The 16,573-nt window shown below is 42.8% G+C and overlaps 2 protein-coding genes across 4 annotated transcripts in view; both read right to left on the minus strand.

Moving 5' to 3' along the window:
• LOC109320643 (cytochrome b-c1 complex subunit 7) overlaps nt 1–1,628 on the minus strand; it is a 16,608-nt gene extending 14,980 nt beyond the window's left edge. Inside the window, exon 1 of one of the 2 annotated variants that reach the window (XM_019550827.1) lies at nt 1,551–1,628. In XM_019550827.1, coding sequence (XP_019406372.1) covers nt 1,551–1,569 — 19 coding nt within the window. In that variant the 5' untranslated portion in view covers nt 1,570–1,628. Of the gene's footprint in view, nt 1–652; nt 676–1,550 lie in introns of those variants that run through there. The other variant, XM_019550837.1, reaches the window with a different exon arrangement.
• Nucleotides 1,629–4,687: 3,059 nt separating this feature from the next.
• Nucleotides 4,688–16,573, minus strand: part of MTERF3 (mitochondrial transcription termination factor 3) — a 32,586-nt gene continuing 20,700 nt past the window's right edge. Inside the window, exons 4-7 of one of the 2 annotated variants that reach the window (XM_019550809.1) lie at nt 14,565–14,712; nt 12,902–12,973; nt 9,047–9,208; nt 4,688–4,949 (exon numbers count right to left, since the gene is read on the minus strand). In XM_019550809.1, coding sequence (XP_019406354.1) covers nt 4,755–4,949; nt 9,047–9,208; nt 12,902–12,973; nt 14,565–14,712 — 577 coding nt within the window. In that variant the 3' untranslated portion in view covers nt 4,688–4,754. Of the gene's footprint in view, nt 4,950–8,059; nt 8,266–9,046; nt 9,209–12,901; nt 12,974–14,564; nt 14,713–16,573 lie in introns of those variants that run through there. The other variant, XM_019550816.1, reaches the window with a different exon arrangement.

Consider the following 16,573-nt stretch of genomic DNA (forward strand, 5'->3'; position numbering starts at 1 on the left):
CTAGTGGCCTGTTACAAACTAGTCAGAGGGGACCAGCAGGCACTGGGGAAGTCGCTGTTCCCCTGAGCACTGCCAGGAGTGACTAGTAATAATGAACTGCTGGCAGAGGGTAGATTTAGGCTAGATATCAGGAGGTGCTACTTCACCGTCAGGGCGGCTAGGATCTGGAACCAGCTTCCAAGAGGAGTGGTGCAGGCTCCTACCCTGGGGGTCTTTAAGAGGAGGTTAGATGTACACCTTGCTGGGGTCGTTTGACCCCAATACTCTTTCCTGCTGTGGCAGGGGATCAGACTACATGATCTGCTCAGGTCCCTTCCGACCCTAGAAACTACGAAGTATTCTCCTAACAGCATGGTTTTCTAGAACAGGAATACTCAACCTCCATCCTATGGGCCAAATGCAACCCATGAAGCCATCCCAGATGGCCACAGGGCTCTCCATGGGACAGGAAGTTTGGCAGCTAGGTAGCAGTGGCCATTACTACAGCAACCCTCCCCCTGCCAAATTCCCAAACCTTATGCCCTGTACAGTTAGGCAGGACAGGCTGGAACCCCTTCCCCTGCTGACTCAGCCAAACCCCACTCTTCCTCCTGCAGGGCCAGGCTCTCCAGCTCCCCCTTCCAAGCTGCTGGATGGAGACTGTTGTGCCTACCCTGCTGCACTGGACTGGAACCTCCCAAGGTGTTGACATTACAGAAAGCGGTGGCACTTGATAGAGCAACTGTCTCAAGTTGCAGCAAGAGAAGTTTAGGTTAGATATTAGGAAAAAACTCTCACTAGGAGAGTAGTAAAACACTGGAACACATTATCCAGAGGTGGTAACCACCATTAGAAGTTTTTAAACCTTAGGTAGACAAAGCCCTGGCTGGGATGATGCCCAAAGCAGGCCCAGCCCCAACTACAAGGGGCTGGACCAGATGACCTCCTGAGGTCCCTTCCAACCTGCATCTTTTACAACTCTGTGTCACCTTCACCTCACTAGCACAATCCCTAAGCCACCTAGCACTTGGAGCAGAGTGGACAGTGCCCACTGGCCCTTCATGCCCTCCCTTGGCACTCTTATTTTGAACTGTTGACCATCACTCCCATCCCCTCCCCACCCCCCCATCTCAAGGAATCAATTGGCATCCTTTTCTGTAGGCTCCCCACTTGAGGCAGCCTAAAAGGTTACGTGGATGCACGTGAAGGATGGCAAACAGGCCTGGCGCTTAAACAAATATAACTCAGGGCTAAGCCAGGCAGCCACATGACAGGAGTTAAAGGAGTGAAAGACGCACAGTCACGTGCAGCTCCACCTCTACCCTGGGAGCCGCTTCTCCCGCCCTCCAGCGCAGCACCAGGTCCCCGCTCCCGGCCCGTAGCTCCCGAGACCAGCAGCCAATAAGGAGCCGGCGTGAAAACGAGGCCAGGCGTTCTTCCCCAGACCCAGCTGAGAGGTCCCACACTACCCCGGCTCCCAGAGCCGCTCCCACCCGGCCCCGGGCCGGCGCCCCGCGCGCCAGTCCAACAGCGGGGAAGCGTACGGCGCCACATCCCCCGCTTCGCCTCACCCGGTGCCCTTGCCGCCATCTTGACTTAAGTGAGACGCGGTGCCTACTGGGTACCCTGAAAACGTCCGCACTGATATGTGGACGGCGCGATCAGGTGGCTGGCGTTTGCGCATGCGCCGTGGGCAGGGTTTGCCACCTCAGGGGGCGGAGCGGGACGTCCAGCCCACAGGGGTTGGGACGGGAAGGGGGGCGTGACATGCGCAGTGCAGGGGCCGGGGGGCCACAGGTGCTGTCTCCGTGCAGGCCGTGGCCGGACGTTTGGCCCCATTTTGCCAGGTGTGCGATAACTCTTGTATTTGTCCCATAATTTCAACACTTGTAGCATGTACCATCAATAATAGTGTTCAAAAGTGCGATATTTTTTTGAAGCAGCTCGTATGCAAAGCCCAAGTCATTCTCAGTCTTAACTGACTTACGGGTTTGCTGTCAGCGCTTTCAGATGACTGCTTGCTTGCCTCCCAAATAAAGAAATGCTCCAGCACGATACCAAAAGGTATCATCTCTGAACCAAGAGTTTTAGATTTTTGCATTTCTTGTCTCAGACCAACGCAGCTACTAAATACATCCCTAAGACTTATTTGCATAATTTTTCAGTGTATGATAGCTTTTCAGTAGATACGATAATTTTGAGCTTCCAATATGATTTCATATTTAAGACCAGGCAATGCTGCTGGGGTCTGCTCCGCATGCCCTGGGGCTCCTGCCCTGCCACACAAGCATGGAGCAAGCATGGAGATTTTCAGTGACATTCTGCAATGGGGTGCTTAACCTCTAGCCTATTAGCCAGGTCCAGCCCATGGGGCTTCCCATAGAAATATGGCAGCAGGGGGGCAATGGTATAAGCCAGCTTCCAAGATACTGGTACCCCTCCACTATCCTTTACTTAGATTACCTTACTGCAGGAATCACCACATTTTTTCTCTTTGCAGGTAGAGAAAAGGTGTTCTTGAAACGCACAGCCTTTTCAAGTCCGTACAGTGGCTTGAATGCACCCTTGAAACTCCACACCAGCCAGGTGCAGGATTTCTAAAGCATGTGTCCATGACACTAAGCATGTACATTGCTAAAGTCCCTATTGTTATAGTCCCTAGTTCTAAAGTGCCTATTTATAACATCTCTTTTCCCTCCCTGCCCCAGTTCTCCAGTATTTCCGAAATAACCCTCACCAAGACCGACAGATAAAAGGAGGCTTGTCTAACCTCAGCCAAACCATTTCTAAGATTTTAGATTTGAAGTCAAGAAGAGACTACCTGAAGATTTCACAGAAGCAAAATTCATTTGCTGAGTACCACTCACCGATCCTTTGTATAGCTTGCTTCAGAATATTTCTGGGATATTTCTGGGATGCCTTGGCATAAGATTACATATTCCAAATTTTAAGTAAATTGGTTTAATTTGGACACGGACTGTCATTGGGGTTTCATAGTTTCATAGTTTGTAGGGTCAGAAGGGACCTGAGCAGATCATCAAGTCCGACCCCTTGCCTTGGCAGGAAAAAGTACTGGTTAAACACATGAAGTGAAAATGAAGTGGAAGAAAATAAAATGTTTTTAATCAATGTAACAAGACAAACTTTAAACTTAAAATGACTGGATTAGCATATATACACAATGTAAACAAACATAAACAACTGTCTCACAATGACAGTAGTTACAATTATCAAAGGACAGGGCTTTAAATCCAGAAAACCACGAAAATTCACTCTTTGCTTAAGCGTAGAACCCCAGAAAAGCATCAGTGTTAATCAGATAAAACATTTTAGATTTTGGTGGCCATCCCAAGCTTTTAAATCCTAATTTCAAATTTCTTTGCTTTATAGGGTTAAAGCCCAGGATAAGCCCCTTAACCTGAGTTGTACTGAATTAACACTGGTCAAGACTGATGCTTTGTATATAACAGTTAACAAGAGGGGCAACACCACACCCAATCAAAGCCATTTAAAAGTGTCAGTAGCCCAGAAAGCTTGTTGACTATGCTATTTTAGGTCCTTCTGTCAGGCAGTCCAATTTTAAAAAATATTTCATATTCCTTCTGCCAAGTGGCCAAAGGGGATGGAAGGAAGATGGGTGTTTCTAGTGGGAGGTGGGGGATCCCTCCTAGCCACTGCCTTTTCACCATTATCAGGTAGAAATATTTGTTAACTGGTAGCCATGTAAGAGCACACCAACAGTCAAAACAGCATGGAAATACTTACGTTTATGATGACCTCCCATTTCATTAACACTGTCTTAGTAACATGGCATTCTGCCCTACCTTCTGTCTCATTTAAAAATAATTTTTATTCAAGATGAATTTCACAAATATCATGATCATAGTCTACAGATAGACCACTACAATTTACATTCATTTGACAAATTTCATTCAACTTGTCTTTGTAGCAGATAATGAGTGTTCATAATTCTGAATTAACTGAGTGCCGCCAATTTAACTATCTGAATTTTGCCTATTGGTATTATCATATCCAACATCACTATAATTGAAGATTAGGAAAACATGCTACTCTTCTTTTCAATTAACTTTGTGCACTTAACAGCATTTGGTATCTGGCCGGCTGATTTTATAAGATGTTGAAAAACCCTTTAGTGGGAGGGACATCATGTCTGTTCAATGATTGGTTCTCCAGATCTTGCAGTCCGAGTTTTCAGTCTTGTTCCAAAAGGTACAGCTGTGTTTTTCCAGACAAATCAAGTTTTTAATCTCACAGTCTATTGAAATATGTTGTTGTGAGGAAAAAGTAGAAGAGACTCCATTTTATCATGCTTTACAAAACAATTCCCACCTTTCTGGCCTATCAGTCCTCAACATTTCTTGTACGTGACTATGCTTTCTCATCAAACTTCAAATTGACAAGGTTGGAGGTGCCCGGGGCAGCCCATGAACAACAGTATGGTGCAGTCCATAAATAACATCATGGTAACTACTGCTTTATAAGTTTCTATGTTCCCAGTTGACTGCTTCATCCATCATAGATATGTTATGATTTCATTACAAGATTTACATTAATAACTTGCTGAATGTGCTTACGCCCTTTTCCACTTTAGTCTGATGTTAAGTCTTTTTTCTTATGCACTGTAGTTATTTGATAAGCAGTAACTTTTAAAACAGGAAGTGAACAGCCAAGAGACTGAAAAAGGAAGCAATTTTTTTTTCCAAAACAAATTTATTTCACAACATGATTCTATTCATTTTTACATGTGTTACTAATTAAAGTGTTTTTAAGAATTTCATGAAATCCTGTACTGAGGCTCTGGCAATCTCTGTACAAAACACCTCACTGGGCACAGATACTAGTTTATCTACAGAGATGTAGCTGGGCTGTCTTGGGTCATACTGGGCTCTTCCCAAGAATGTCAGAAACATGTGTCTCTCTTTGATTTTTAAGAGACTTGAATTGAAAACCTATGAAAAGAAAAAAGAGAGATGCTGAATTTTATAGGCACAAAACTAGAAAATACATGTAACACTGAAGAGTTTTTTGTACATAGACAAGACAAAGTTAGGAATGGTGAGTTTTGTATCGTTTACCTCCCCCACATATACTAGCACTCTTTACAAATTAATCCTATAACATTTAAGCTGAAATAGTCTAGAAAATAAAATGGGATACAGCAAAAATAAAAGGGAGTTCAGAGCTAGTGGCAAGAATGATTAGTAGCAAGGCAAAACTGTGGAAAGGAGACAAATAGGGTGAGGACATGACAGTACAAAATAATGAATGCTGGAAGGACAGGCACACTTTCATAATATATAAATCAATATGACATGCAATGAACCTGACAAGTAAAGATAATGTAACTAATAAAAGAAAACATTCTTTATATAATACATATGTCTGTGGAACTCATACAAGATACCATCAAGGGAAAGAGCTCTGTAGGATTCAAAAACAGGGTGGGACTTTATACAAAAAACAAGATTCACAGTTAAAACAGCCAGGGTTAAAACCACAGAATTCTGACAGGATTAAAACTTCTCTGCTTCACTGCGCAATGTGGCTTCTAAGACAAATTACAGTGTTTACTCAAATCCAAAGAGGTGTATTCCCCAATCAACAAGGGGAAAAACCCCCTTATCTTAGATTTGAGTACCAACCCAGTTCCGGCTTTGGCTCCAGCTCTGTGCTGAAGCCAGAGCTGGTGCCTTCCCCAGGCCAGAATGGCTCATTTGGCGGGGGGGGGGTGGGTAACACAGGCGGGAGACGCTATTTTACTATCATGAGGCACTACTTCACAGTCAGGGCGGCTAGGATCTGGAACCAACTTCCAAGAGAAGTGCTGGCTCCTACCCTGGAGGTCTTTAAAGAGGCTGGATGAACACGTTGTCGGGGTCGTTTGACCCCAGTACTCTTTCCTGCCATGGCAGGGAGTTGGACTTGATGATCTGCTCAGGTCCCTTCTGACCCTACAAACTATGAAACTACAAAACCACAGAGCATGGAGGCAGCCTGTCCCCCGCCTTCCTATTCCTTGCTCCCCTCCATGGGCAACTGGTGCCTCCTGAGTCTCGGGGGCATCAGTGGGGGGGAGGGCTTGCTGAGCATGCCGGCAGCATGGCGACGGCAGAAGTGCCAGCACTTCCGCATGCAGCACAGTAGAGCTCTCCGTACCCCACTACCAGTCGGAGTGCTCGCTATGGGGGGGGGGCTCGTCCATGATGGATGAAGCTTTGTCTCCCTGGTAGAATGGTGAATTTGCATCATACAACACAAGCTGTAAAAATAACAACACTTGGCTAGTCAAACTGTTGGAGCAAATTAAGTAAAACACAACATCATTAAGATTGACAGTCTCCAGGTCTGAAAGGATGCACATACTCTCCTCTCCTAGTCTTAATTAGTTGAGGAAAAATTACTGATTTGGCAAACATGAACTTGCAGGGTGGGGAGAGGGCAGGAAATGGGACATGAAGGTATATAGATAATGCTGGCCCCACAAGAATCCAAGAGCTGACACTTGTGAGTAGCCAGACAAGTAACCGTAGCTAACTTGCCTCGAGAGCATGATCTTATCTTCAGTTTCCCTGGGACAGAAGGGAAACTTTGCAGGAGGGTCTGATGGGAATCACAGGCAGAAACTGCTTTTTAACCTGTTGAATCTGGCTAGAAATTACATCCTTCAATTTAAGGTGCAGGGTAAGAATAAGTTATTCTGATATTTTCATTTGCTTATTCTTATGTTTCAGTCTGTATCTCAACATATAGTTACTTATTTCTTAGGATTGTTGTTTGTTTTTTTTATAATAGATCCTTTTTGCTGTCTTTTTACTGCTTATTGTCAGTGTTAACTGCAATTCCAGAGCATTTGACCACATGGGCTTGCCTACTCCATGGAAAAGGAAATCCATCTTTTCCGAGTGCATAACCAGACAAAGGTGTGATTCTTCTTGCTGGCAAAATTACTTCTGCTAAGAATTGGCAGAGACCAGTGAGACTGAGTCACCATAAACCAAAGAGCTGGCCCCTGACACATCTTAGCTGGTTTACAGTGGTAAGAAGCAGAAGGCAGGGAGGAAGTTGGAGCTGACAGGTGCCCCTGAAAGTATGAACGCACCTTGAAAGTGATTTCAGAGATGCGCCTAGGCCACTACTGGGGTCCTATAATACAGATCCTATTGCAGATCTTATAGTAAGAATTCCAAAGGGGGAACATTTGTCAGGAGCAGAATACCATACTAAATTAACCACTGGCCCACTCCAGTATACCAATACTTGTCTTCCCTGATTGAAAAATGTGGTCTAAATATCACATGATACTAAGTAAGCACAAAGACAGTAAGAGACTAAAATAAGGATAAGCGTACTAAGATCATGTGGTTATATAAGGAACACACACAATTTGATGGTTCTCTTAAAAGTTATCTTTTCTCCCCTTGACTTCCCATAAGCCAGAACTGAGGTTTAAAAGGATGAGATTCTGCCTGCCTCTCCCACTGCTCAGTCTTGAGGCAGTAGGAGATGATGGAGCCAAGAGCAGAAAGTTCTGGGAGCTTAAGGACAAGGAACCATGGAGAGAGATGCAATAAAATGCTAAAAATGCACTTTGAAGAAAAACAAGAGACGATGCCATCATGAAGAATGCATGAGGTCAAGAAAAAGGAAGTGAACAGTACCTAAGGCAGCAGAGTTCAAGGAAGATAGGCAGTGAGGCCATAGGCCTTAGTGTTACAGAATGTGAACAGAGAAGGATGAAGAGGTGACCTTTGGAGAAAGATCACACCAGATTTTGGCACTGGAGGGGAAAGGGGGAAATCACAAGCAGAGCTAAAGGAGGGCCACCTCCCCAGTTTTTACTTAACATTCCCCGTGCTTAGTCCTGATTTCTTGGTAATTATCCCATATTATCCCACAACTTTTTACTCAAGAATAGAGATATTAAATTAAGTGGCATGACTACAGTCCCTTCCTTCCTGCACTACTTCCCTTGTAGTTAATAAACTACACATTACTTTTCTTTTAAAAAGTTTCTCTTTTCCAGTCAACAGTGATCACATTTCAGCATTTCAGCAGTGCATGAGATTATTCAAACATATTGTTTACTTTTATTAAAGGGCAATACATGTAAGTTTTATGAACATATTTAAACTAGACAGCATAGGAAAAAATATTACATTGAGGGTCTTAACTATTCATGCAATGCTTCAGTGAAATTTTTTTTGTAGATTTCTGCTCCAACAATCAGCTGATAGCACATTGTGAGTACTTCACTTTGAGAAGGAGCTAAACGCTAAATAAAAGGGGATACTTTTCTGTTTTTTCAATTATTTAGAAAGAACACTCTACTGTTCCTCATATTTACGCATCAGGTTTTAAGTCAGTGTAGAGGGAAAACAACAAGGGGTCCATAACAGATATTGATTTATGTTGTGGATCAAGCCAGTAGAGATCAATGTGAAGACTTGTTTTCTACAGCAAAAGAACTTATTCACTGGATTGAGTGAGGAGAAAAAAAAAAGCATTAAATGAACCCACGAATGACTTGTGCCCCCAGCAGCTGGGGGGGGCACGGTGGGGGCGGGAGTGTGGTGGCGGCAGCAAGAGCCCAGTAGCTGTAAGCAAGGGAGCTCCTGCAGTCGCAGCCAGTGCTGTTGGCAGGGGGATGGGAGGGAGTGAGCACGGACCAAGGGCGGCAGCCAGCAGGGATTGCAGACTGCCTGGAGACCGGCAGCAGGCTAGTAAGCAGCGGCGCCTTTTTGTAGGAGGTACACCACCACACTCAGGGGGTGCATGTGCACCTGTGTGCACCCCCCTACATGTTGCCCCTGAATTAACCCCCAAACTGGAATTTTTAGTCCTGTTGCTGCACCGAACTGGACATGGATGCATGATTGCTAATAAAAATTGTTCTAGCTTAAGCAAAAACACAAAGCTGCCACACAACACTTGAAAAAGCGTATACATAACTGTATAATTCTGATCTTACTGTTGACCCAGTGAAGACTATTACCTTGCCTGTGCCAACAGCATTTTCATTTGAACTAATATTTAAAAAGTATCTCACCTGAGGGAAGTTGGTAAGGATGTGATGGGGAATGCCCATCACATTATGGACATAGTCAAATGTTTCTGTTAATTTCTTTTTGTTTGCAGTTAAAATCTTGGGTATTTTAAGGGCAATATGTTGAATTTCATTAGGTCGAAAACCTAATTCAATCCGACACACCTGGGGAGGAAAAAAAATAGTTTTATCTTCACAATGGAGGTAGAAACATCTGTTTGTTATTCTTATCAAAGTGTATGATTTAGATCCTTTAACAATAAGTAGCACAAGTAACTTATACTTTCCAATCCCTGGGCATCCAATTATCTACATCTAAACTAGGGTGCTTGCCCATTTTAATCTATCAGCTCCCGGAGGGCAGAGACTAAGTTTCTTCATATTAGAGAACATGGATGAACCCCAACAACGCTCACCAAATAAGGATATAAACATTTGTTGTCTAGTATCAACAAAGTTCTGCACTTGAATGCCCCAGTGTAATCAAACAGAGATTCTCATGGTCAAATTAATGTTTGATCTTGCTACTCGTGTTATGTAGGAGAATTATTATTCCAATTTCACACATGAAGAAGAAACTTGATGAGAAGAAGTCTGCAGAAGAGCCAGGTATACATCCCAACTGATTTGAGTATCTCCAGCCTGTTCTCAACTTTAATTGTCCTTATTATGTCCACCATCTCAGACTCTGTCTCCTTTCTATGCCTTTAACTCCATCCACATTAGTTTTTTTTCACATAAAAGGTGGAAATAAGAAACACAGAGACATGGCATTTCTTCCAGTAGTCCAAAGTTTGTGTGTCAGGTGATAAGAGGTGAATCAGATATTGAGAGAAGTTGTCAGATTTGCTCACAGGAATGCAACCTTTTGCACAATATAACCACTTCTACTGTGATACACACTCATGACTCCCAAGGTGACTGCAACACTCTTTGATCTGCACACACTTCCAGAACAGATTCCTTTGAGTCCATGGCAGGTCAGAACTGATAAATTCCTAAACCAGATAAACAAAACATAATATCCTGCTGCCAAATGAACAAGCATCTGACCTGAATTTAACCTCTGGGTACACTGAAGGATGAGCATATCCGTTTTGCAGCTAAAAACAATTACTTCCTTGTAAATATTACTGAAATCTATAAGAAATGGATGACTTGCCAGGCAGGCATTGTAATATGCTGAATTCTTCCTCTGGCTGCATATTACACATGGCTCTGGAAAAAATGCTTATATACATGTAAAAAAACCCCCAAAAACCCAGCTCCCCGCCCCCCCCCCCACACACACAAACACAAACCTACGTACCATGACTCTCATTTTCCTGGTAGGAAAACAATTTTAAGGTCAACTTGTGGACCAGTTACCTTAATTCTGACTTTAACCTACTAATAAATGTACTAGGGTTACAGCAAGTATTTTACATGTCTTATCCATTTAAATGTAGCTATACCTCAACCTTATAGCAGGCAGACATAAAATGACACTTCCTAACAGGATAAGAATTATGACTCTTATAGTAAATAAAAATATCATGGCCATGTGAGATGTCGATACAGAAATATCCAGTCACCGGCTGCCTGTTACTGTAATCAGGTAAACACTGACAACAGCATTGTTAAAAACAAAAGCTTCATAATCACAAAAAAATGTTGGTACTAACATATTAATAGTATTTAAACAGAAACACCCAATTCTGTAATAACTAGTTAATTATCCTTTAGATTAGCAATTACCATATTTATTCTCCTACCACATGCAGAATTCCTGCCCAAATTAGCTATCTAATCTAATGGAAGCTGATTTCTGTGCCAGAATGAAGGAATAGGGATGCTGTAGTGAAAGATAGAGATTGTGCTGCCTTTCCAAGTCCCATGCAGGAGAGGCAGAGTGTAGTCCAGGTCACTCACCCTCTACTTCCAGCTCCAAAGCTCAAGCTTTAACCCCATCAAAACCACCACTGAACTGGCAGCAGCTTTTAGCTGAGCAGCAGCTGTTACTGTGTTGAAGCTTGATTTTGGGAAAAGGTATCGCATGTGCATGGGGTTGGGAACAACACAGCCAGCGTAAGCATTTGCTGTGGCTAGGAAGACCCTGGAAAAATGTCTTTTTATTTCCAAAACAAGACAAGTCACTTATTTGGGGGCAAGTGGTACCATACCATATTAGTCATTTTTTTCAGGCCCCACTAAATTGTATTAATACTAGAAAACAGCTAATGTACAGAGCAGTCCTGCCTACCTAATTTCAGATAAGACATTCTAAAATTAAAGTTTTTATAAGGTTACAGACCTGAAGATTTCAGGCCTTTATTTATCTAAACTGCTACAAGCACAGCAGAGGCAGTGAAAGCTTTCAAACACTATCTAGCACACGCTATCTACGTGCTATCATAGCTCAGTAAGTTTATTTCTAGGGAAGGATAGTTATGCCTCAAAGCCCATTTAATCCATGTTTTGTATGTTTTGCAACACTACAGAAAACTGCCAAATGACAGCTGTTTTAGAACAATGACAATGGACTTGCAGTAATTGGAAAGACCACTATTTCTCTTCCATAGCTATCTACTAATAGCTGTCTAATAGGTAAGCAGTTTTTTGTCCCATACTGGATTTGAAGTTCTGATCTAGAAAGGAAAAATGTAATCCTTTTAGCAATCCCTGTACCACCCAATCTGGACAGTACTGTTGTCTACAAAGTATCACTAGATTTCTTTAGTGGGGATCTAATATGAACTGCTTTTTTCCCTATAACACTCCTAAGAAGCAAGGGCGGCACACTAAAGTTTAGTATTCTGACAGAGATGCATATAAAGTCATTCAGGGTTTTCAAACATTCCTTGTGACACATTACTTCCACAAGCCAGGGACCCAATGTTTATAAGAGGGAAAAAACACTATTAATTTAAACAATATGCTCCTTTGCAAACCTTCTCCCTAACCACATCCCTTTTAGATTGTAACATTCCCAGTGGTTAATGGTTTAAGAACAGACATTCTGTCTGAAAGGTATACTTTTATTCACATTATGAATTATATGGCAATAGGATTTTTCAAACCGAGTTGCCCTGCAACAGAATGTTGGTCTACCTGGTTTGACAACACAAGGATTAAAGCAATAATACATGGTAATATTTTCAAAGGAATAAGAAGTACTACTACAGGACTGAACATTATTTATCCAATAGGTGTTAACAACAAACATCTGCTATCAGACAATAAGTGTCAAAACTACATTTGGCAGACCAACAACCTGCCATGAGAAGATAATCAGCTGCACATTTCTTGCTCCTAAATCATCAGAGACAACCCAAGCTGGCAAAAATATGACAGCAAACCCCAGCAGAATTTAACCTGGGTAGTGAGAACAGGAAGAAGCCCAGAGAATCCCCTTTGGGGCTAAAATTTTAAAAGACAAAACAAGGTGCAATTACATGTTTGCTGTGAAACTTGAATGCTAACCAGCAACATAATGTTTTTTTAATGTATGAAGCTATTTAATGCATTTCCTTCTACCCCTTTCTAAGGGATTTAAAATTTAGTCTGTTTTTAAACGGGATGGGTATACAATAGTGGCACTCAACCTTTTGGTCGTGTGGGTCAGATGAGATTGGCCCTGTACCATTATGTTCAGGGTCCTGTGTTGCCCTCATACTCCAGGGTCTGACTTTGCTCCACTCTGCACACCCCCATGCCCTGGAATCAGGCCCTCACGTATTCTGCCTACCTCATTTAGCATGCAGGGCCACGGCCCAAAAGGCTCCCCACAGACCCATGGGTTGGATTACATGGTGCTTGGGGTCAGATCTGACCTGCAGACCAGAGGTGAGCACCCCTGGTATATAACGATCAACTTACCGCTAGGTTCTCTTTTACCGGCTCCAAACTTCCAGTTAGTAGCCTTGGAAGACGACTTACTAGATCCCTAGTCTACAATTTAAAAATGGAAATAATTATTGTTCATAAAAAAACAGCTTAGAAATCCACTCATGGAACTCAATTACATGCCTTTTGTTCACATTTTTACTTCTGTACTCTCTCACATTTCAAACAGAAGAACATAGGATAGACAGAAGTACAACAGCTGGAGTCAAATTTCACCATTCCCCATGTGAAACAGGCTAGGTTCTAGACACATGAAGAAACTGCAGGGGCACCTAAAGACTAATAGCAGGTTGAACCACCAACCCTCTCTCAGTTCTTAGTATTTGTTCTTTTGTAGCCAATCAGTTTTGAAATCTTCAGGTACTGAACTTATCAACTAAGACACTTTACCCCTCCACATCAGCCTAAAGGCATGGAACAGTGATCCAACTTCAGAGAGTTAGCAGTGGACAGGGAATTTCTACAGAACACTTGCTAGATTGTAACTGGGAATCTACCTGGCTCCTAGCCCAATGTAAGGGCAACTTTGCCTTGAATAAATATGGCTAAAGTGTTTTGGTTTAGCTTTTGCTCACTGTGGGGGGCAAGAAAGGGCTGATGGACAGTTACTATACCTCAGCTGCTTTGGAGAAAGTCCCCACCCCACATTTACTCATCACAATTTGATTCTTTGCCCATACCTTGAGAAAAAGAGCATTGGCAGTACATCCTCATTCCATTCTGTTATTAGGCTGACATAAGGATTTACCATCAGTCTGAAAAACGTGTGGTTTTGTACTGTTTGAATATTTCTCCTTTCTTCTCTCCAATGTCAAAGCCCAATTGCCAAATGTTATCTTTTTGGCTAAAGAACACAGGACTTTCTGGAACATGATAATTAAGGAATGATGTTTGAATGAAACAACTAACCCATCTTTCAGGAGACTGAATCAATTGCTAATGCCTTGAAGACCACAAAACCAGACACCTGATCTCCTATGTGATCATATACTGTACTGCCAATAGATTACTGGACTCAGCAGACAGCCAGGAGCATATGCTGTTATGACACTTAACACCATGATATACCTATCATTGGGCACATCTACACATTCATTAATGCACTTTTGCTACTGCGCATTAAGTCAAGTACCTCTAATATGAGGTACTACATAAAAGCGCATTAGGCTGCCCTAATGCACAAGGAGGAAAAGTGAATGCCTTTTTAGTGACAGTTAATGCACAATAGACTAATTCTACTGTCCATTAGCATATTAGCACTGTTTTGGACATGACACTTTGATGTGCAGTACAATAGGCTACTGTGCATAAAAGCTCATTTGTAGACTTGCCAACCGACGATGTAATTACATTGCAACATTTTGAAAAGATGGGAAACCTACAACATCAGAGGTCCTTGCTAGCCTTCTGTAGTAGGTTACTGGATGCCAATCTGTAACCTTTGTAATACCGCATGAGCATTTTTAGGTTAGAGAGAGGTAGTCAGCTGCGTTAGTCTGATGTCAGTCAGAAGGCAGCATAAATATGCACCTTTATAGACTAACAAAATAAGATATATTAGGTTAGTCAAATGTGTTTCAGGATCATCCTACTTTCACTAACAAAATACTTCAACATGTTGACATATCTTACTTACCTTCTGCACACTTAATCCAAGTTCTTTTTGGAAGAAACCCAATCTGTTATCTAATCTTTCCACAGAAAACATCAGCAAAAATGGAGCTCTTGAGACCATTCGTGCAATTGCTTCCTTACCAAATTTTTTTGATTTTAAGTAAGCCACTCTAAGAAAGAGAAAAAATAATTGCAGCGATGAAAATTTTATTGCTTCCATCTAGATGCTCAAATTCCTCAGTGATATCTTGCAAATAGACAGATGTTTTAATATTTAACATGAACCCAGCCGAAAAGAATTAGAGGAAAAAAATCTACAGTTATCATAAAAGCTAAATACCATCCCATCCCATCCAATTAATTAAAAACAAAATAAACATCAGAACAAAACATTAATACTGAAGACAGACTTTTAATTCTTTCCAGCTGTATTTAAGCAGATAGCTATTTTAACCTGAGTTGAAGTACCAGCCTGTTTTATGGATTAAGTATAAACCAATCAGTGAGGCTATGCCTTCTGTTGTTTTAATGAAACCTGCTTCTTTTGCTTTGGTCAAACTCAAAGAGCTCAGTGCCATCCTCCCTTTCACATTCCTCTTCTGCCAATATCGAAGAATAGAAGCATACAACAATGTAACCTATGGAGAAGCCTTCCAAGCATGTGCGTCAGAAGTCAGCTGAAATTACTTCTGTAACAAAAGATCCATACTTTTCGTTTTCAAAACCAAGACTTGGTTATAAAACATCTGGTTGTCAGAATACTGAAGGAGAAGGTCAACATTTCTGTTTAACAGAGGTTTTTTCCTTTCCAGCTTCTTCTCCCCTCACCTCTCCTGAATCTGCTTGCTTCAGCAAAAGTAGTCCTACTTAAAATACTATCTGCAGTAGATTATCATCATGGCTCCCAGAGAGAAATTACTTTAATTTGAAAAGATTTTCTTTGTTCATAGTTAAACAGAACTACAGAAGTACCTGGTTGTTAGGCCTGTGCGAAGCAGCTAGTATTCACTTCAGATTTGGACTCGGCCAATTCAGGGGACAGTGATTCCATTCAGTGATTCAAATCACTGTCCCAAATTGATTCAGCTGAATCACACACGCCCCTGCTCGCTCTCCCAGCCCTGACAGCCCCAGCTCCCGGCTCTTTAAAAAAATAAAACCCCCATTAACTGGCTGCTGCCAGGAGGGGGGGCATGATCCCCGCTGCCCCTTACTGCTCCACGCTGCATGCGGGCTCTGCCACAAGCCCCACAACCCCTGCTCACTCCCCCAGCCTCCGCGATGGCTGCCCTACCTGCCCCTACTCAAGCCCTTAAAAAAAAGCCCAGACTCACTAGCTGCTGCCGAGCAAGGAAGGGGGGGGAGGAATCCCCACTGCCCCATGCTGCATGGGGGGCTCTACATGAGCCCCCTGACCACTGCTGCAGCTGGTAAGTGTGGGGTTTTTTGTTTTGGTATTTTTTTTCCTTAAAGGGCTGGAGCTGGGGTAGGCAGGGTAGCCATGGGGGGGCTGGGAGAGTGGGCAGGGGTCAAGAAGCTTGTGGAAGAGCCCCCCATGCAGCATGGAGTAGTGGGGGGCAGCAGGAATCGCTCCCTGCCTGGCAGCACCCAGTGAGTGGGGGCTTTTTGTTTAAAGGGCTGGGGCAGCCATGGTGGGGGTTGGGGGAGCAGACAGGGATCAGAGGGCACTTGGGGGGGGGGGGCAGCAGGCAAGGGATGGGGCCTGGCAGAGGTCCTCCTGAAGTCCCTACTTCCACCTCCTACTTACCAGCTCAGAGTCTGGGTCCAGCCCCCCTGCCAGAGCAAGCGGTGACTGCCCAAATCACCAAAACTCTCTGAATCTTTTCCAAATCAATTTGGAGAGCTTCAAATCAATTTGGACCTTTTAACTGGTCCTGATTCAATTTGGATTTGGAGATTCAGCCATTGAATCAGGCCGAATCTCCGAATTGAATCAGCACCCGAAGCTTCGCACAGCCCTACTGACTGTCATCTCAATTTAGTACCTATAAGAATAGATCTTATCTGAAA

This window comes from Crocodylus porosus, unplaced genomic scaffold (genome assembly GCF_001723895.1).
Source record: "Crocodylus porosus isolate Cpor-Errol unplaced genomic scaffold, CroPor_comp1, whole genome shotgun sequence".
NCBI lineage: Eukaryota > Metazoa > Chordata > Crocodylia > Crocodylidae > Crocodylus > Crocodylus porosus.